This window comes from Pecten maximus, chromosome 3 (assembly GCF_902652985.1).
Source record: "Pecten maximus chromosome 3, xPecMax1.1, whole genome shotgun sequence".
Classification (NCBI taxonomy): Eukaryota; Metazoa; Mollusca; class Bivalvia; order Pectinida; family Pectinidae; genus Pecten; species Pecten maximus.
Window position 1 is genome coordinate 13,130,563 of NC_047017.1, and position 17,574 is coordinate 13,148,136.

The following is a 17,574-nucleotide window of genomic DNA, read 5'->3' on the forward strand; positions in this document are numbered from 1 at the left end:
TTTTACGCTGCTATACATTTTTTCATCGTGTACTTTGTTAATACTGTGGTATATGTTGTTGTGGCTTATTGAAAGTGTGGAATATCATGTTACGATGTACTTTTGTATATTTTGTTCGCGGTGAATTGGTACTGTGGTATATTTTGTCACGATGTATTGGTACTGTGGTATATTTTGTAGTAGTGAATAGGTACTGTGGTATATTTTGTCGAGAGATATTGGTACTGTGGTATATTTTGTCGCAGTGAATTGGTACTGTGGTATATTTTGTCACGATGTATTGGTACTGCGGTATATTTTGTCACGATGTATTGGTACTGTGGTATATTTTGTCGAGAGGTATTGGTACTGTGGTATATTTTGTCACGATGTATTGGTACTGCGGTATATTTTGTCGCAGTGAATTGGTACTGTGGTATATTTTGTGGCGATAAAATGGTGCGGTGGTAAATTTTGTCGAGGTGAATTGATACTGTGATATTTTGTAGTAGTGAATTGGTACTGTGGTATATTTTGTGGCGATAAATTGGTGCGGTGGTATATTTTGTCGCAGTGAATTGGTACTGTGGTATATTTTGTCGCGGCCTATCGGTATTGTGCTATAAATTTTGTCGCAGTTTATGGTAATGTTTTTGGACGATTTGATTTATCATGGCCAGGTCTGTTGATGTTATACTTAATATTATATAGTCGGTGTGTTTTGAATCTATGACATATTTTGACCATATGTGTTTGACGCTGTGGTATACTTTGTCCTTGTGTTGAAGCCGTGCTATATTGTTTTCATGTGTGTTGAGGCTGTGGTATATTTTGTCCATGTTTGTTGATCATCTGGTATATTTTGTCCGTGTTTTAATGCTTTGGTGTATTTTATCCATGCCTGATGATCCTGTGATATATTTTGTCTCGTGTTTTGATGCTGTTAAATACTTTGTCCCTCTGTGTTGAAGCCATGAGATATTTGTCCTGTGTGTTGAAGCCGTGATATATTTGTCCTGTGTGTTGAAGCCATGAGATATTTGTCCTGTGTGTTGAAGCCGTAATATATTTGTCCTGTGTGTTGAAGCCGTGATATATGTGTTCTGTCTGTTGAAGCTGTGGTATATTTTCCATACTTGTTGAAACTGGTAATGTTAAATGATGTTTTGTATAACATCAATTTATTACAAGTTTAGCCTGCACAGCAACAGCAGAAAGTGATTGGTCTGGCCTATAGTTGATCGACACCTTATCCGCAGCTAATGTTTACCCTCCGCGTCAATTAACCCAACCAAGCAATTACATGATATTCATTTCATTATTTTATTTTCAATATCTGACGCGACCTCCAATGGACGTCTACAAGTTAATGGTCCCTAAGGATACGGCAGAATTTATTGGAGATGATTTAAGCGGCAGTCGTCTGAATATTGTAAACAGCACAATCAGAACGGGTGTCAGGGCAAATTATTATCCTTTTATGAGGATATACAATTACATGAACGGAGTACAATGAGTTCAATGACTTTATAAAATAATTACAATTTTAATAGGAGTTATATGAATTTATTACCGTGTTATTCATATTAAATTGAACAAGAAATATGCTCAAATAGACTCAATACTATTCAGATACATGTTTTTACTTACTATATTCAAGACCATGATGAATTAATCCTTATTACAGATAATTAAAACAAATTATTAAAAGCCCATTATATTAATAACCAGGCAGTTTAACATGGAAACAATACTAACATACCCACTTAATGTTTCTATTTTGTATGGTTAGCTATTAATATATTTATATATCCACCTATCTCAATAATTGTTTAATAACTGGTTTGATTGAAATACAATGAATTAAGGACAAACATATATATAATTTTAAATGATTTTGATGTAAATAACAAACTTGTGTTGAATTGTGTGTTACTATTGGTGATGGAAGTCAGATATATAATATCATATTTACAATACAAATATACAGGAAATTAGGATATAGACTGCTGTATTTGTGAGGGTACACTTTTATTGTGATAAATTCAAATCGGCTAGTCCACAAAAGTATTTTCATTGGACACACACTCATATCATTGCATCATAGATATTGCGGTATCTTTCACAATTCATAAAGAAGCGATAAAAAGCCGGCCGTCAGCCGTCGCAGTCATCTTACTAGTGTTATTGGCTCTGGGGGTTAATTAGCGCTGATAGGTCGTAAATAGGCCGTCTCATAACTGATAGCGAAGCAAACTGAAAAATTAAGTAGCATTTCTCCTAGCGTGTCCTACACCGGCGTAGTGTCGTTTATAGTTGTTTAGCGAGAGGACTGGATTTAATCGAGCTTGTGGTTTTACGCTTTTCAAATCATATATTCAGTACGAGATTAGCTCGTCTTCCCATTCTGGGGAGTATCGATCCCAAGGTTTACGGAGGAGAACGCGCCGAGCTTATTTCCTGAGGAAGCCCAAGTCATGCTCTTAGTTTATATGAAACAATTAAGGAGGGCAATATTGGGAGGGATTATTAAGGAGAATCCGGATATGGTCGCTACTTGCTTTCAGAGAGTTTGTTTATATGACTCTTCATAGAAACAAATTAGAAACACTTCTGTGTTTGAGAGTCTTGAATGAAGACCTTTCCATTAAATATAGAGGATGCCTAATGCTAGACCGAGAGTTTTCTTAGCTATTAGAGCTAATTCTTTACCGTTATTGGAAGAAGGCTAAGTATTTTACCGTAAGAAGTGCTCTGAATCACCTAACGGCATGAGTAAGCAAATATTGGTTTTCACGACAGAGTTATATTGTCAATCACGTTTTGTCACGTGAAATTACGAGATGAACCAAGTCTGTCTTTAAGCGATGGTAATTGTATACCATTACGGTTCTGTAACGGGTGGTTGGGCACATTCTACAAACACTTAGTAGGATTAGCTGACGAAGACAACACATTGTTTACAATATCAAATGATTTACGGACTGGTCGGATATACTTCCGGTTCTCAAATTAGTGTCCATAGCGGTAAAACCTGTATAATTATACATAATAAAAACAATATGATGAAGAAATACAAAGGACCGACACTAATCTTGGCCCCTTTAAAATCAGTATGATTGTACATGTTGGTAACAATATGATAAGGAAAGAGAGAGGACCGACAATAATCTTGGTTCCTCCGTTCCTGATAAAGGTTTGTAGAATATTTCGATTTAAACAACATAACGATGTCCCCAAATTTTCTCTGTTCGATTTTTAGTTTCCGAATGAAGAAAGTTCAACGGTGAATATAAAGACTAATGGTGACAGTGTTTATCAATTGTTTATCGAGACATGTAAGGGTGGGAAGTATGTAAGTGTACGCATGCGTACTTAGTATATCTACCATCATTACTGTGACAAAATGGAGACAAGTTCTATTCCAGAAAGTCATACCTCACGCTGACTACGGTACCTCATCACAACAAATCCGTGATCAGCGGAGCCGCTTAATTATGTCAAAATGCAAATTGTATCGATAGTATTTCCGAGTGGGTGATTTTGGGGATAATATTTTCCATACCAAAACAAAGCATCTATTACTGGTTCGAATTTAGATACCGGGGTTTTCTGGCAAAGTAAACGGCTTTGAGCGCGTGTTTGGTTTCATTGGACTGACATGAAAGCAAACCGCCTCTCCAGTTTTCACCCGTTAAACGGCATTCGCGCTCAATTGGGTTTCAAAGTAGTTTTGTAATTTTCCACGGTAATAAAATTATTTCGGGACATAAAGTTTTAATATCGCCACGACATTTCGTGTGTAGGCACATGATGGATGCTGAATTAATGGAGCCATCTTTCTTTTTATGCAAAAACGCACTCTACGTATCAAAGGCAGTGAAAAGGGACAACATTTGGCATCGTCTGTTTGGAGGGACGTGTCGTCTGCTGTTTTCGTTAAACATATCGTCTGCTTCTCAGCCTTACAAGTATAAATTGCGTGATCATGGTATTAATGCTGAGATTAGCCGTTTTACACGTGGATGATAGTTCTGGTATTTAACACGTTCATATTGGCATATTGCAATAATAAAAAGTGATCCATTCACGGAAATAAGTTGTCTTCTTTTACTAAAACACGTGATTCATTCATGCAAATAAGTCTCTCTACTGTTCGTAAAACACGTGATTCATTCACGGAAATAAGTTTGTGTATATTTACTATAGCACGTGACAACAACAACAACAATAACAATAACAACAATCATTTCATATGATAACCGTGACAGTAAAATCTACATAAACTATTCGGCCACATTTTTTTGGTCTCCTTTGTGGATTAGATATATGACTCGTGTACAGACCGAGCCTTGATGTGGCGCACCGGTATATGCTGTGGGCATTTCTGGCTAGGCGATTGTGTGCCGTAGATCGTGAGTTCGGGGCCCGGTCAGGGCACGAGTCATAAAGTTGTCTTCCTACGTCAGTTGTGTAACTATATTATATATCAAATAATTAGCACAATGTATCATATGCACTATGTGTTGGTGATCCGAAGGTAAAGATTTGAATTTCCTGTCGTACATTGTATATATATATGATGTACAACACCTGGAAAGGTTGTTGGCGACTATTCCCAATGCTATCAGGATTTTTATATTGATCTTTATTTTGATAGAAATATGCGGGTCTTCTTTGTGTTTTTGTTTTTGTTTACCTTATTCAGATGACTTTAAAATATTGTCTGCTGCATAACAAGATCAACGAAAAAATAATACTGTTGATGAAGATATCAAATGTATATGAAGTTAAGTGCTCTGGTTTATTTACGCTTATATGACACACGTATTTTCTGAATCTGATTTTTAGTGAAATTGTCTTCGTAGGTTAGGTCATTTCGAGTATCAGATTACAAACATATCATTCACAAAACCACAGCGTGACTTCTGTGACACCACACTGTGAATCTGTAATATTGTGATAGAGATCGTACACTGGATGTCTATCTATACCGTCTAGTGTGTATCTAACTGCGATAAAAATTCTTACGATTTCGGTAGATTCTTTGTGTCTATCTCGTGTGACACTCTGGCCACAATGGAAGTCGGGGAGCTTGTTATCATCCTTGATACGGAAACTGCAATCCACATCAAGCCCTATCTGCTGCGGGTAGTTAAAGATAAGAGGTAAACAGTGGATAAGATTATCAGTAAATTATGACAGTCAAAACTGGCAAAATATTGATAATATGACACCTTACTTATCTTCGTGTCCCCCACGTCGTTATGGTTAACACAGAATTGATGCGGAATGTAAACTGATGGCCCGGAAGTCAGGAATAGTGTCACACGGAAGGGTATATCTGTAATTATGTAAATAAGCGATTTGTTTGACGAGAAGGTTTGGAAATGTTGCACTTAAAATTTTGACGAACACATTTTTTCTTGCAAAGAAATATGTTTCTGAACAATTCAAACATTTCCCTACAATTTCCCTGAGACGTAATAGGTGTATTAGAGTTAGGATTAGGGTGTAATGATTTGTTACACCAATAAGTATGTTAGGATTAGGGTGAAATGATTTGTAACACCAATAGGTATGTTAGAGTTCGGGTGTAATGATTTGTAACACCAATAGGTATGTTAGGATTAGGGTGTAATGATTTGTTACACCAATAAGTATGTTAGGATTAGGGTGAAATGATTTGTAACACCAATAGGTATGTTAGAGTTCGGGTGTAATGATTTGTAACACCAATAGGTATGTTAGGATTAGGGTGTAATGATTTGTTACACCAATACGTATGTAAGGATTAGGGTGTAATGATTTGTAACACCAATACGTATGTTAGGATTAGGGTGTAATGATTTGTAACACCAATACGTATGTTAGGATTAGGGTGTAATGATTTGTAACACCAATACGTATGTAAGGATTAGGGTGTAATGATTTGTAACAACAATACATATGTAAGGATTAGGGTGTAATGATTTGTAACACCAATAAGTATGTTAGGATTAGGGTGAAATGATTTGTAACACCAATAGGTATGTTAGAGTTCGGGTGTAATGATTTGTAACACCAATAGGTATGTTAGAGTTCGGGTGTAATGATTTGTAACACCAATAGGTATGTTAGAGTTCGGGTGTAATGATTTGTTACACCAATACGTATGTTTAGGATTAAGGTGTAATGATTTGTAACACCAATGCGTATATTAGGATTAGGGTGTAATGGTTTGTTACACCAATACGTATATTAGGATTAGGGTGTAATGGTTTGTAACAACAATACGTATGTTAGGATTAGGGTGTAATGATTTGTAACACCAATACATATGTTAGGATTAGGGTGTAATGATTTGTAACACCAATCTGTAAGCACTCACGTTATTGTTTATAAATTATACCTTAGATTAGCCTGAACTTTTCCCTATCCCTTTTACTCACCCATAACATAAATGTTTAAGATACATAATTATAAAACTGCTTTTCGCTTTCTTAGATTCGAGGAGGTATTGAAAACCAAGAGCAAACTTTCTACACGAACATATTCCTGGATGTATCAATTGATATTATTTTTGCAAATTATCAGCTGAAGCATTCTAGAGGATAAAACTAGAGTAAATGCTCAGTAACACTGTTTTTTCGTCATTTTCCGGACTCATAGTGAATTTAAGAAAATCCTATTTTTGTATATGCTTGGCTAAACATGAACAGTTATTGTAAAATCAAAAAGATAGTTGATTTGGGATTGTCCAGGACAATTCGGCTTCATACTCTATTCAATTTAGAAACATTTACCAACTATGATCTTTAAACTCTCTTAACAAATATAATATTTAATAATGTCTCCATTTCTCAAAGTAAAAGGAAACATTTCTAATGATAAACATACGCAAAAGAACCTGATAACAGGGCAAAATAAACATCTCGGACGGACCAAATAAAACGATAGGGCCTGATTGAAGAAACAAATGAAACTGATAGACGCGGCAAATACATGTAGATATGAGGGACAGTCCAAATAAACCCGATAGACGGACCAGTCTAAACCAATTGACGAAGGAAACGACAGGCCAAATGAAACGGATGGAAGGTCCAATGAACATTATTGACAATGGGGCAAACTAACCTGATGGACGAGGCAAACTTACATGATGAACGGGCCGAATTTACCTGATGGACGGGCAAAACTTACCTGATGGACGGACCAAACTAACCCGATGGACGGGCCAAACTAACCTGATGGACGAGGCAAACTTACCTAATGGACGGGCCAAACTAACCTGATGGACGGGCCAAATTAACCCGATGGACCGGCCAAACTTACCTGATGGACGGGTCAAACTTACCTGATGGATGGACCAAACTAACCTGATGGACGGGCAAAACTAACCCAATGGACCGGCCAAACTTACCTTATGGACGGGCCAAACTTACCTCATGGACGGGTCAAACTTACCGTATGGACGGGTCAAACTAATCTGATGGACGAGTCAAACATATCTGATGGACCGGCCAAACTAACTTCATGGACGGGCCAAACTTACCTAATGGACGGACCAAACTTAGCTGATGGACGGGCCAAACTTACCTGATGGACGGTCCAAACTAACGTTATGGACGGGCCAAACGTACCTGATGGACGAGGCGAACTTACCTGATGGACGGGCCAAACTAACCTGATGGACGGGCCAAACTTACCTGATGGACGGGCCAAACTAACGTTATGGACGGGCCAAACGTACCTGATGGACGGGCCAAACTAACCTGATGGACGGGCCAAACTTACCTGATGGACGGGCCAAACGTACCTAATGGACGAGGCGAACTTACCTGATGGACGGGCCAAACTTACCTGATGGACGAGGCAAACTTGCCTGATGGACGGAAAAAATAACACCGACACTGTCCAGAAATACGGTGTTCCGAAAGATAAGAGAGTCAATTGTCTCAGACAAATTGAGTGAATCCTAATGTACCACTAATGATACATCCTAATGTACCACTAATGATACATCCTAATGTATCACTAATGATACATCCTAATGTATCACTAATGATACATCCTAATGTACCACTAATGATACATCCTAATGTACCACTAATGTAACATCCTAATGTACCACTAATGTAACATCCTAATGTACCACTAATGATACATCCTAATGTATCACTAATGATACTATGTCAAACGAATGTTTCATTTTGAATCAAATTAAAGCACCATTATCAAAATACGTGAGCTACATGCATCAGGCATTTCCAAGCTTTTTTGATGGTATTTAAAAACTCGGCGAATTAAGTATCGGCCGAGGGGATCGTTTGTACAACATTACGATATTTATTGTTGTTTATATACCTACTATATTTGTGTAACTGTTGCACGTTCTATGTCTATATGTGATCGTATGCAATTTACCTGTGTCTTGATAAAGGGGGCAGATTGCCTCGAAAATTCGACAATTTACTTGTCTGTACTGTCGTTATTACTACTTGACATATATATAAGTATATATATAATAGATATATGAATTAATATATCAACTTAATTTTTAAAAACTAAGAAACAGTGCTCTGAGCTGTCTTATACTGTAATGTATCGAGTGGTTGAGGGGAGGTAACTCTGATTTAAGATTTTTGATAGTATTAACAATATCAACCCTGACTTAACAACGTCTGTTTTTGGAGTTTTTAGAGGCGCCACTTTGCCATGGTAATTATATAAAATATTCGATCTCCTCTTTTCGTATTTTTGTAAAATGATTAGAATAAAATTCATAGAAAATAATTATGTTGTACATATTGTGAATTGTATGGAAATAAAACATAATGCAAAAAAAAGTCTTTTAACCTTAAGGTAAAAAGTATTTCACTTAAGTGAAATAAATTTGAAGCATATTTTACCTTAAGAGGAAATGGGATTAAATGTTAAAACGGCTTGCCATATGATATTGATAAATTATTATCATACATATTAATGTGTCGTATAATGAACTTGAGACCTGACAGGAAGTAAGAAAGATAAAATTACCATATATATCTTTGTCAAATTCTATTAATTGTCCACTTGCCCCGCACGTTTGTTTAATAACGTATCCAATGGCATGTTTCTCAGCGTTTTACAAGGAGCCAGCGTGGGTGTTCATCTTTTAACATACCCTATGGGTTGTTTCTCAGCGTGTCACAAAGGTGAAAGTGTGGGTATTGCGATTTTTTAAAAACTTACCCCATGGGTTGTTTCTTAGGATACAACAGGGGGACAGTTATGGTGTTCTCAAGTTTCTAGCATATCCAAGTGTCGTTTTCAGGGCGTTACAAGAGACTAGTGTCAGTATTCTGATTTGTTTTATCTTATCCCATTGGTTGCTCCTTCTGGATTATATAAGGGGTCAGTATAGGTTTTTTTATTTTTAACCTGACTGCATGTACATATATTTTTTTCTGTGGAACAGTTCTTGTAGTCCGGGGCCTTAGGGCGTGAAAAATGCTCCCGTGTGCATTCGTGAAGAAATATCAAGGCACATACCATTTTGTTAAGGACACTTGTTAGCGTCAGAAAAAACAATGCCTTGTCTCTTGAAGCCGCGACCAGTGGTCAGTATGACGTCACAAAGATGGCCGATGACGCTTATACCAGTTACACAAAAGACCAAAAATAAACCACACTATGTTGTTATTTTTACCATTTAAAAAGTTTTAACTTGTTGAATATCGTAAGCACGTATTTTATCAATTTTGCAGAATTTAATGTGTTGAAATATATCCCGACAATAATATAATATTTGGAATATTAGTGTCAGGTTCATAGCTGAAATTAGGGTTAGGGTACATATAGTTTCGCTATACATCCAAAAACTTATCATCGTTATGATGTCATTAAGGTGTTAGATACACAATTGATATTAACCAAACATCATCAAATCAAATATATCAGTATTTCGTATAAAATCGATTTTTAAATGATTTTTTTTTTTTGAGATCGGTCTTTTCGAGATTTTTTTGTTTCCGGATCCGACGGTCGGTTCCTTTTAGTTATTTTCGTGTAATCCCAGACTTCCGGTCAAGTTATTGGCGGCCTTTAGACCTATTGAAAGAAATATGCTGGTTTTAAGACCAATATGAGCATTTCAGGTAATTTATACTAGATCTAAATGTAACTGCAATATAAAAATGCAATGAAACAGCGATGAGCTCGAAACAAGCTATGTATTATTGCCGGAATGCCTACTACCGGTGTTGGTAAGGGCAGAGTCGGACAACAGGGGTACTGGCTGGCGACCAATTCTCGCCACATTTTGCACGTTTTTCGTCATACACAAAAATATCGTAAGCAGATCCTCAACGTACCTCATTTGTTTGAAGTATATCCCTTGCCCTTTCATGTATAAAAATAAAAACAAATTCCATGCGCATGCGCCGACAGGGGAGCAGTTATTGTAGCCTGTGTTTAACACCTAGTTTCCGGTGTCACAGTACCAATTCTCGCCAACTTTTTAAAAAGCGTAAAAACAATCGAAAAAATCCGCATTTTGCTTTCAACATGATCAATATAAGTTACTTTGTATCTAAATGCTTCTTATTTTAATAATCTTGACAGATTGAACAACATTTTTTGTGATTTTAAACGGTTTGTATCGGAGTCTGATTGATCACGTTTGCAGAAGTTCCCGGAACCTGTCGGAATGCTACTTTCATTTTCATTTTATTTGTTAAACTTATACAAAATTGTATCCAGAACGTAATCAAATGGTTTTTGATTACATTTACTTACATTTCTGACATGAAATAAGGTCAAAGTCAAAAAGTCATGCAGTTATTCTAGTAGATTGTCGCTAAACCACGGACCTAAACGAGAGAAGCAGGTGCGTGCGGAACATCGTCACGTGCTGATTCAATTTACGCTGTCGAAGTGATCAGGAAGGCGAGCTTTACACGAGTTTGAAAGCAATCCATGTGCAAATTTTAGGTGAGTTTGTTATTTTGGAGATGTTAGTTTTTATTTTTGCCTTTTACAGCAATAGATGGTTTCAAGATATTAGCAAAAGCACTAAAACTGGACAAAATATCAGAAATTTTAAAAATGTTAATTGAGGAAAACGGCGATTGTAGATTGGAAATTTTCATTAAAATTTCAACTCAAAACACAAACTAAAATAAACAATTAAAATAATTTACAAAAAAAAGAACACTGCATATTTACCTTTGTATTGAAGAAGTTTGGAGGGTTGGATCCTATATATTGGCCTTTATTTATTATGATGCAAGTGCTTATAACACGTATAAACTATAGTTTTTGATTTAAACATATTTTATTTGTCATTTACAATTTGTTACAAAGGGATTGGGCACAAGTTTTCCAACTTATATTAAGCCCTCTCCCGATACAATTTTACATTGAGAAAAAATTCACATGATGGTAGTTTTATTTACATATTTACAATCTAATTTTATAAGAAATAGAGAGAAAGAGAGAGAGAGACAGAAGGGGAGGGAGACGGAGAGAAAGGGGAAGAGAGGGGGAGTTGGAGGGGGGAAGGAAGAGAGAGACAGAAAGAGATTTTATAAGATATTGATACAAATAATCTTATATATATGGGATATACATGTATATCTAAATAATTCAAAAAGACAAATAGTTTTGTGGTAGACCTAAGCGGACTCGGGCAACAATCACTTTGGTACACAATTCGACTTTCCTTTCGTTCAAACTTGTCTAATGTCTATGATAATCCATGCCAGTGGTGTCTTCCTCCTTTTCTTTTCTGGTCCTTCATTTATAACATTTCACACACACCCGAATGTCACCCGAGTCCGCAAAGACAAAAATAGAATGTACATTAATTTCCAATTAAGATATTTTTAAAATCTATTTGTATTTTTAATAAATAGTTGGGTTGATTGGCATATAGTTACATTTTCTTGATGAGAAAGTTCATTTTTTCCGAATAGCAGAAGTTGCAGGTCTAGTGGGATGAAATAATTTAGATCACGAAACAGTTGCAAACGCTGAACAGAGTAATTTTTACATTCAAAAAAGAAATGATATGCATCTTCAACAGGGTGTCCACATTGGCAGTGTTTAAAATTAATCAAATTTGCATGAAATAAATCGTTGTTAAGAGTACTAGATCTGTTTCTTAATCTTGCATGCATAATGTTATGTTTTCTGTCACCAATTTGATAGTAGAAGGGAACTTTTGTGTCTGTAAAATTTTGAAGAGAATGTTTAAAGGCCGAGTACGTAACACTTTGTCGGATTTCGTTATCTAAATGATTCCATAGTTGGATAGTAGAGGGAAAGAAAGATGAATTAGTAAGATGTAAACGGTAATTTGGTAACGAGTAATTATTGGCATTTCTAAGGTTATATTGAGAATTTTCTGATACTAATGGTGGAAGAAGTGATGTTAGGTAATTTGGAGATAATTTATGTTTAATTTTATAAAAAAAGCTGCAATTTTCGCCTAGAGCGTCTAATAGCAAGAGGTTCTAAACCACTTTCAGAATATAATGACTGTATACTAGTGTAAGATGGTAATCCCGTAATCACACGTGCAGCTTCTAGTTGAAGTTTTTCTAGTTTATCTGAGTCACCGAGACTACACCCATCCCATACCTCACAACAATATTCTAATAATGGTATAATATACGAAGTATATATTCTATATAAAGTGTGGCGATTTAATATATATTTAAGTTTACGCAAAACACTTATCTGTTTCGATACCTTTTTACAAATACCATCAATATGACTGGTCCATTTACAATTTCCGTCCAATATAACTCCCAAGTGCCTATGATTTTCTACGAAGTTCACTATAGTTGCAATGCAATAATTTTCAGGAATTTCCGTTATCTCATATAATATCTGTATCCTGACCTTCAGTTACTAGTACCCATACATTCATTCAGTACAGCTTGACCCATTTTATTCCTTTGGTTTTTGTCGCACCTTAAGCAGTTTTTAAACAATTCCATTTAATTTAAACGATAGAATAATTTGAAAAAATACAGCAAAGTTGAAAAAAGTGAAATGGGAACAAGGACATTCACAGGGGCATTCTGGTTGGCAATAAAGATAGGATATTATGTTCAGATTAAAGTGTATATTTATTTACGAAAAAAAATTGCACTGTCACATCTGACAAGTATTTCCCTTGCAATGAACTTTGAAATTTACTGGAAATGTGTGGAAAGTGTAATTATATATATATAAGTAACTTGGATCTAAGACAACCAGTTACACCTGACTGGGGTGTCCCTATGGTGTATGTGGCATTTGAGAAAATGTACATATGTATAAATTATGCGAATTAATAGACAACAGCTGGGTTAGCGACTTGTGTCACCCACCACAAGCATTTTGTCATGTACGTTAGTTGATTTGTGTAGATTAGAAATCAAAACCAGAAATGAAAAAAATATAAAATATAGATATGTAAGCAAAGCAATAATGTGTGTTATATGTACTATGTTGCAGATTATTCCTCTCCAGCATCAAGACATGGTGCACATTTGAAGATGAAAGTGTCATCCTCCAAGTCTGCCTGGCTGAGGCCAACACACTCTGGGTGGTACCAAATATCACATTGGCAGCACTGTACCCAGAGAGTTTCTTCATCCTCATTGTCCAAAGGGTCACTCAGCAAGCACACTTTACATTTGTAGACTTCTTTCTTATTGGTTTTTTGTTGCTTTCGCGGTCGTCTGACTTTTTTCTCATTCTCTTTTTGCTGTTTCTTTTCCTCTCTCTCTCTCTCTTTCTCTTAACTGTTGCCTCTTTCTTGTTTTTTTCTTCAGCTGCTTTTTCCTCCAGTTGCTGTAAAAAACTTCCACTCGTTATTACTCTTGACTCGGTGACAAGCTTTCTCCTGGCAACATACGGTTTAGCAGGTACAGGTTGAAAAAGATCAGCCATCGCTTGAGGTATAAGACCCTCTGTTACAAGTGGGTTACCCCCTAGAAAAGTTCCACACTCTTTACAGATAGAAGTGGAAGAGGAAGCTTGTGATGAAGTAGAGGACTTTTCAGACGATGACGGTGCCGAGGCAGAGGGCAGGACAGAGGTAGAGGGCGGTGCCGAGGTAGAGGGCAGGACAGAGGTAGAGGGCGGTGCCGAAGTAGAGGGCAGGACAGAGGTAGAGGGCGGTGCCGAAGTAGAGGGCAGGACAGAGGTAGAGGGCGGTGCCGAAGTAGAGGGCAGGACAGAGGTAGAGGGCGGTGCCGAGGACGAGGACAGTGCTGATGTAGAAGACAGTGCTGAGGTAGAAGGTTGTGCTAAAGTAGAAGGCATTGCTGAGGTGGACAGTTCCAATGAAGAGGATTGCTGTGATAAGGGAGAGGGTATTGTAGGAGATGATTGTGCTAATGTGGTGCTATGAGATGGTGTAAGTTGCGTTTTATCTATTGCATCAGGGTTGAGTGGATAGATACCTGCTTTTCTAAAGGCCTGTTTCACATTTCCAGGTGAGCAGAACTGGTCAATGGCCTGTGACAGTACAGCAGGGAATCTGGCTTTGTTTAAAACTTGATGTTTATTGACAAATCCAAGGTTCATAGCAAGGGAGTTTAATTTAGATTTTAATGGACCATTAATTTGAACGTCTAAAGGTTGCAAAATGTGGGTGGTATGTGGAGGTAACCCTACCAGTTCAACACCATTCTCTCTTGCCAGTTTGATTACATCTACATTTATATGGGAGTCATGATTGTCCATGATAAGGAGGACTGGACGCTCATTGCCACAATTAGGAATAAATAAATCCCTAAGCCATGTCTTGAAAAGCTCCGAGTCCATATAGCCGGTTTCTGAATATCCGAATAACCAATTTGGTGGAACACCATCCTTGTAGGAGGTGTGGGGAAGTGATTTTTCGAATATTAAAAAGGTAGGAAGGACTTTGCCATCAGCCGATATGCATAGGTGTGCTGTTATATGGCCTGTGTTTAGTATTTTCTTCTGGTAGCAATGTTGCCCCTTTACCCCAAAGACTTTCTGTTTGCTTTTTTCTTTTCCCGACCACCCTGTCTCGTCACAGTTGAAAATACACTGTGGCTTCCTTTGTAGGCCAAGTTTTTCAATGGTGTCGGAAAGAAGACCAAAGTATTGATTCATGACATTTTGGTTGGCCATCCTACTTCTCCCCCTGTCTTGGGCCTCGGATTCCCTCTCTGATAGTTCAGGGTGCCTTTTCAAAAATCCCCGGAACCACTTATCACTGGGCCCTTTCTCTATATTGAACCTGGTAGCCCTATCATCCCTTTTACATAGGACATTGATATACTGGCGTACCATTTGCCTATGCATAGGGAAACCTTGTCTGGACATGTAAACTAAATAGTTGGTCAGGGCAGTCTCTTCTTCTGATGTCAAAGTTGAATCCAACCCAGGTCTGAATTTCATATTTGTGCTCTTAACATGGTCATCTGAAATGCAAAATTGGTTCAAATCAATAATTTGAAATTTTTGAATTGGTTGAAGGTTTACTTATTTATGAAATAATCACTGATAAGGATTTCCTCAAATAATTAATAAATTGGAAAGCATACAGTTTGAATGAAACTTCCAATTGTCCAATAGGTCTTCAAGACCCTAGAAGTTTTTTTCTGGAAAAAGTCTTGAAAAAATCAAAAGCCATGAAAATCCCTTACAAACTTACAGCTTCTTGAAAACTTTTATTACCTAGTATTCAAAATCTGTATGACCATTACAGATGCAATATCATGTAAAATTTTGTTAAATTGTACACAATGACATTCAATAATTACATTTCAGTTTTTGTGATTAACTTGAATAAGCAATACCTAAAGTTTTCCTTGGAACATTAAACTCCCTTGAAGCAGCACTTATTGACATCTTCTTGTCATGCACTGTGGCAATGGCAATCCTCAGGGTGTCTGGTGTGTACCCTCTGGATACTTTAGAGTATCTCAACATTTTTCCTAAACAGTTTAAATATTAATGGAGTTTGACAAAACAAAATTAATTTGTGAAATTTTATCGAGGAATTAGAACAAACAATACAATATATGCAGGTGTTATAGAAAAAGAAATTTTAAATTTGAAAATCAAAGCAAATAGTTCATAATTTTAATTGCAAATGAAGTAAACAACAACAAAAATATTGATATAATTATGTGCAAGGTATATTTTACAACCTGTTGTACATTATTTCCCATTTAGCAGTGTGGAGACGTATAAAGGGGAATAACTCCCACAACTGTAAAATGGTCAATCGATAAATAATGATTTCTCCCCTGGATTGTCACGTGATATACCGCCATGTTGAAACGTCACAGAACGAGCGCGTTTTTGCAGAAATCTTTTACAACGCCACGGACAATGTCTCCACTCATTTTGCATGAACCACATCATTATCGGGACACATGTTTCATTTGTGAAACTTATTTTAACGTTTCAAATGGACTTTTAGGAACAAGTGACAATTTCTGGACATAGCAGGCATAGTAAGGTAAAGTTTGTTTACATCGTTTGACGTTTGTTATTTTTAGTACGAGAAACCACGTGACCCCCCTGGTGATCAGCTGATTTCAAATGAGGTTCTTAAGGGTATTTACCTGATAATTTTCGTTCTGGACGATAAAACTTGGTAATATTTTGCTGGATAGACGATCGTGGTTTGCTTTCTTCTTGCGTTAGAAAAAATACGCGAAAAAGTAACGCGTTTTCATTTTGCACGTGAGTTGGCGAGAATTAGTACTTGGCGAGAATTGGTCGCCAGCCAGTACGTCTCTAACGTTATAGGCCTAACGATCGTCTGGCTATCACATTGGATACACTTTAATTATAAAACTATAATTAATATCAGATGAATTTGAGTTGTCGGTTTATCAAATGACTTGTTATTGGCCATAAATCAAAGCGTATACAATACCATAATAAGAGTTAGTCCTACTAGACTTACGACGTGCCCATGTGTGTGGACCATTTTAGACAAACATTGTTTATTTGAGCAATTATTTCGAACAATAACGCTGTAAAAATGGAATAGTTAATTAATAGAATAAATACATGTATATATTTGCTATTTTTACTATCAAAATAATTAATAAACAAAAATAAGTGCTATTTTTACCGTTATTTTCTGTAACAAGCCCATAGGAAAAACAATGATAGGTTGTTATAGATTCATTTAATGAAGAAAACAATGGAATACGATTGACATTTTTTATATCGGATACAAATGTTATTTCTAAATTTGCTTTTTCATAATAGTGACTATGAATAAATGATTAGAATGTGCAAATAAGCTGATAGTGTTACATCTAGTCCCATGAAAATGTGAGTTGTGACATAGGCATAATTTATGAAATTTTATACGAACATAAAGAACACGGGATCTACGATGTTTCCTCACAAAGAGTCGTCCATCTTTATTGATATAACTACAAAATGTATAATGAAACAGCCTACAAATTACTTTAATAGATATAGATATTCGGAATACGCAACCAAAACTAATAAGAAATGGAAAAAAAAGTTTTTATTTACAAGTTAAGGTGCAAATGTGTTGGAGCAGATTATCGGGTGTTTTTACAGAAAATCAGAAAATCTTTACTTCCTCAAACAATACTGAATCAAATGAAT

The 17,574-nt window shown here is 36.3% G+C and overlaps 1 protein-coding gene across 1 annotated transcript; it reads right to left on the bottom strand.

The window, feature by feature from the left end:
- Nucleotides 1–13,327: 13,327 nt before the first annotated feature.
- On the bottom strand, nt 13,328–15,261 carry LOC117324629 (transcription initiation factor TFIID subunit 12-like). Its single transcript, XM_033880552.1, has one exon. It carries the CDS (start codon nt 15,259–15,261, stop codon nt 13,609–13,611), a length of 1,653 nt encoding a protein of 550 aa, XP_033736443.1. The 3' UTR covers nt 13,328–13,608.
- Nucleotides 15,262–17,574: the final 2,313 nt, after the last annotated feature.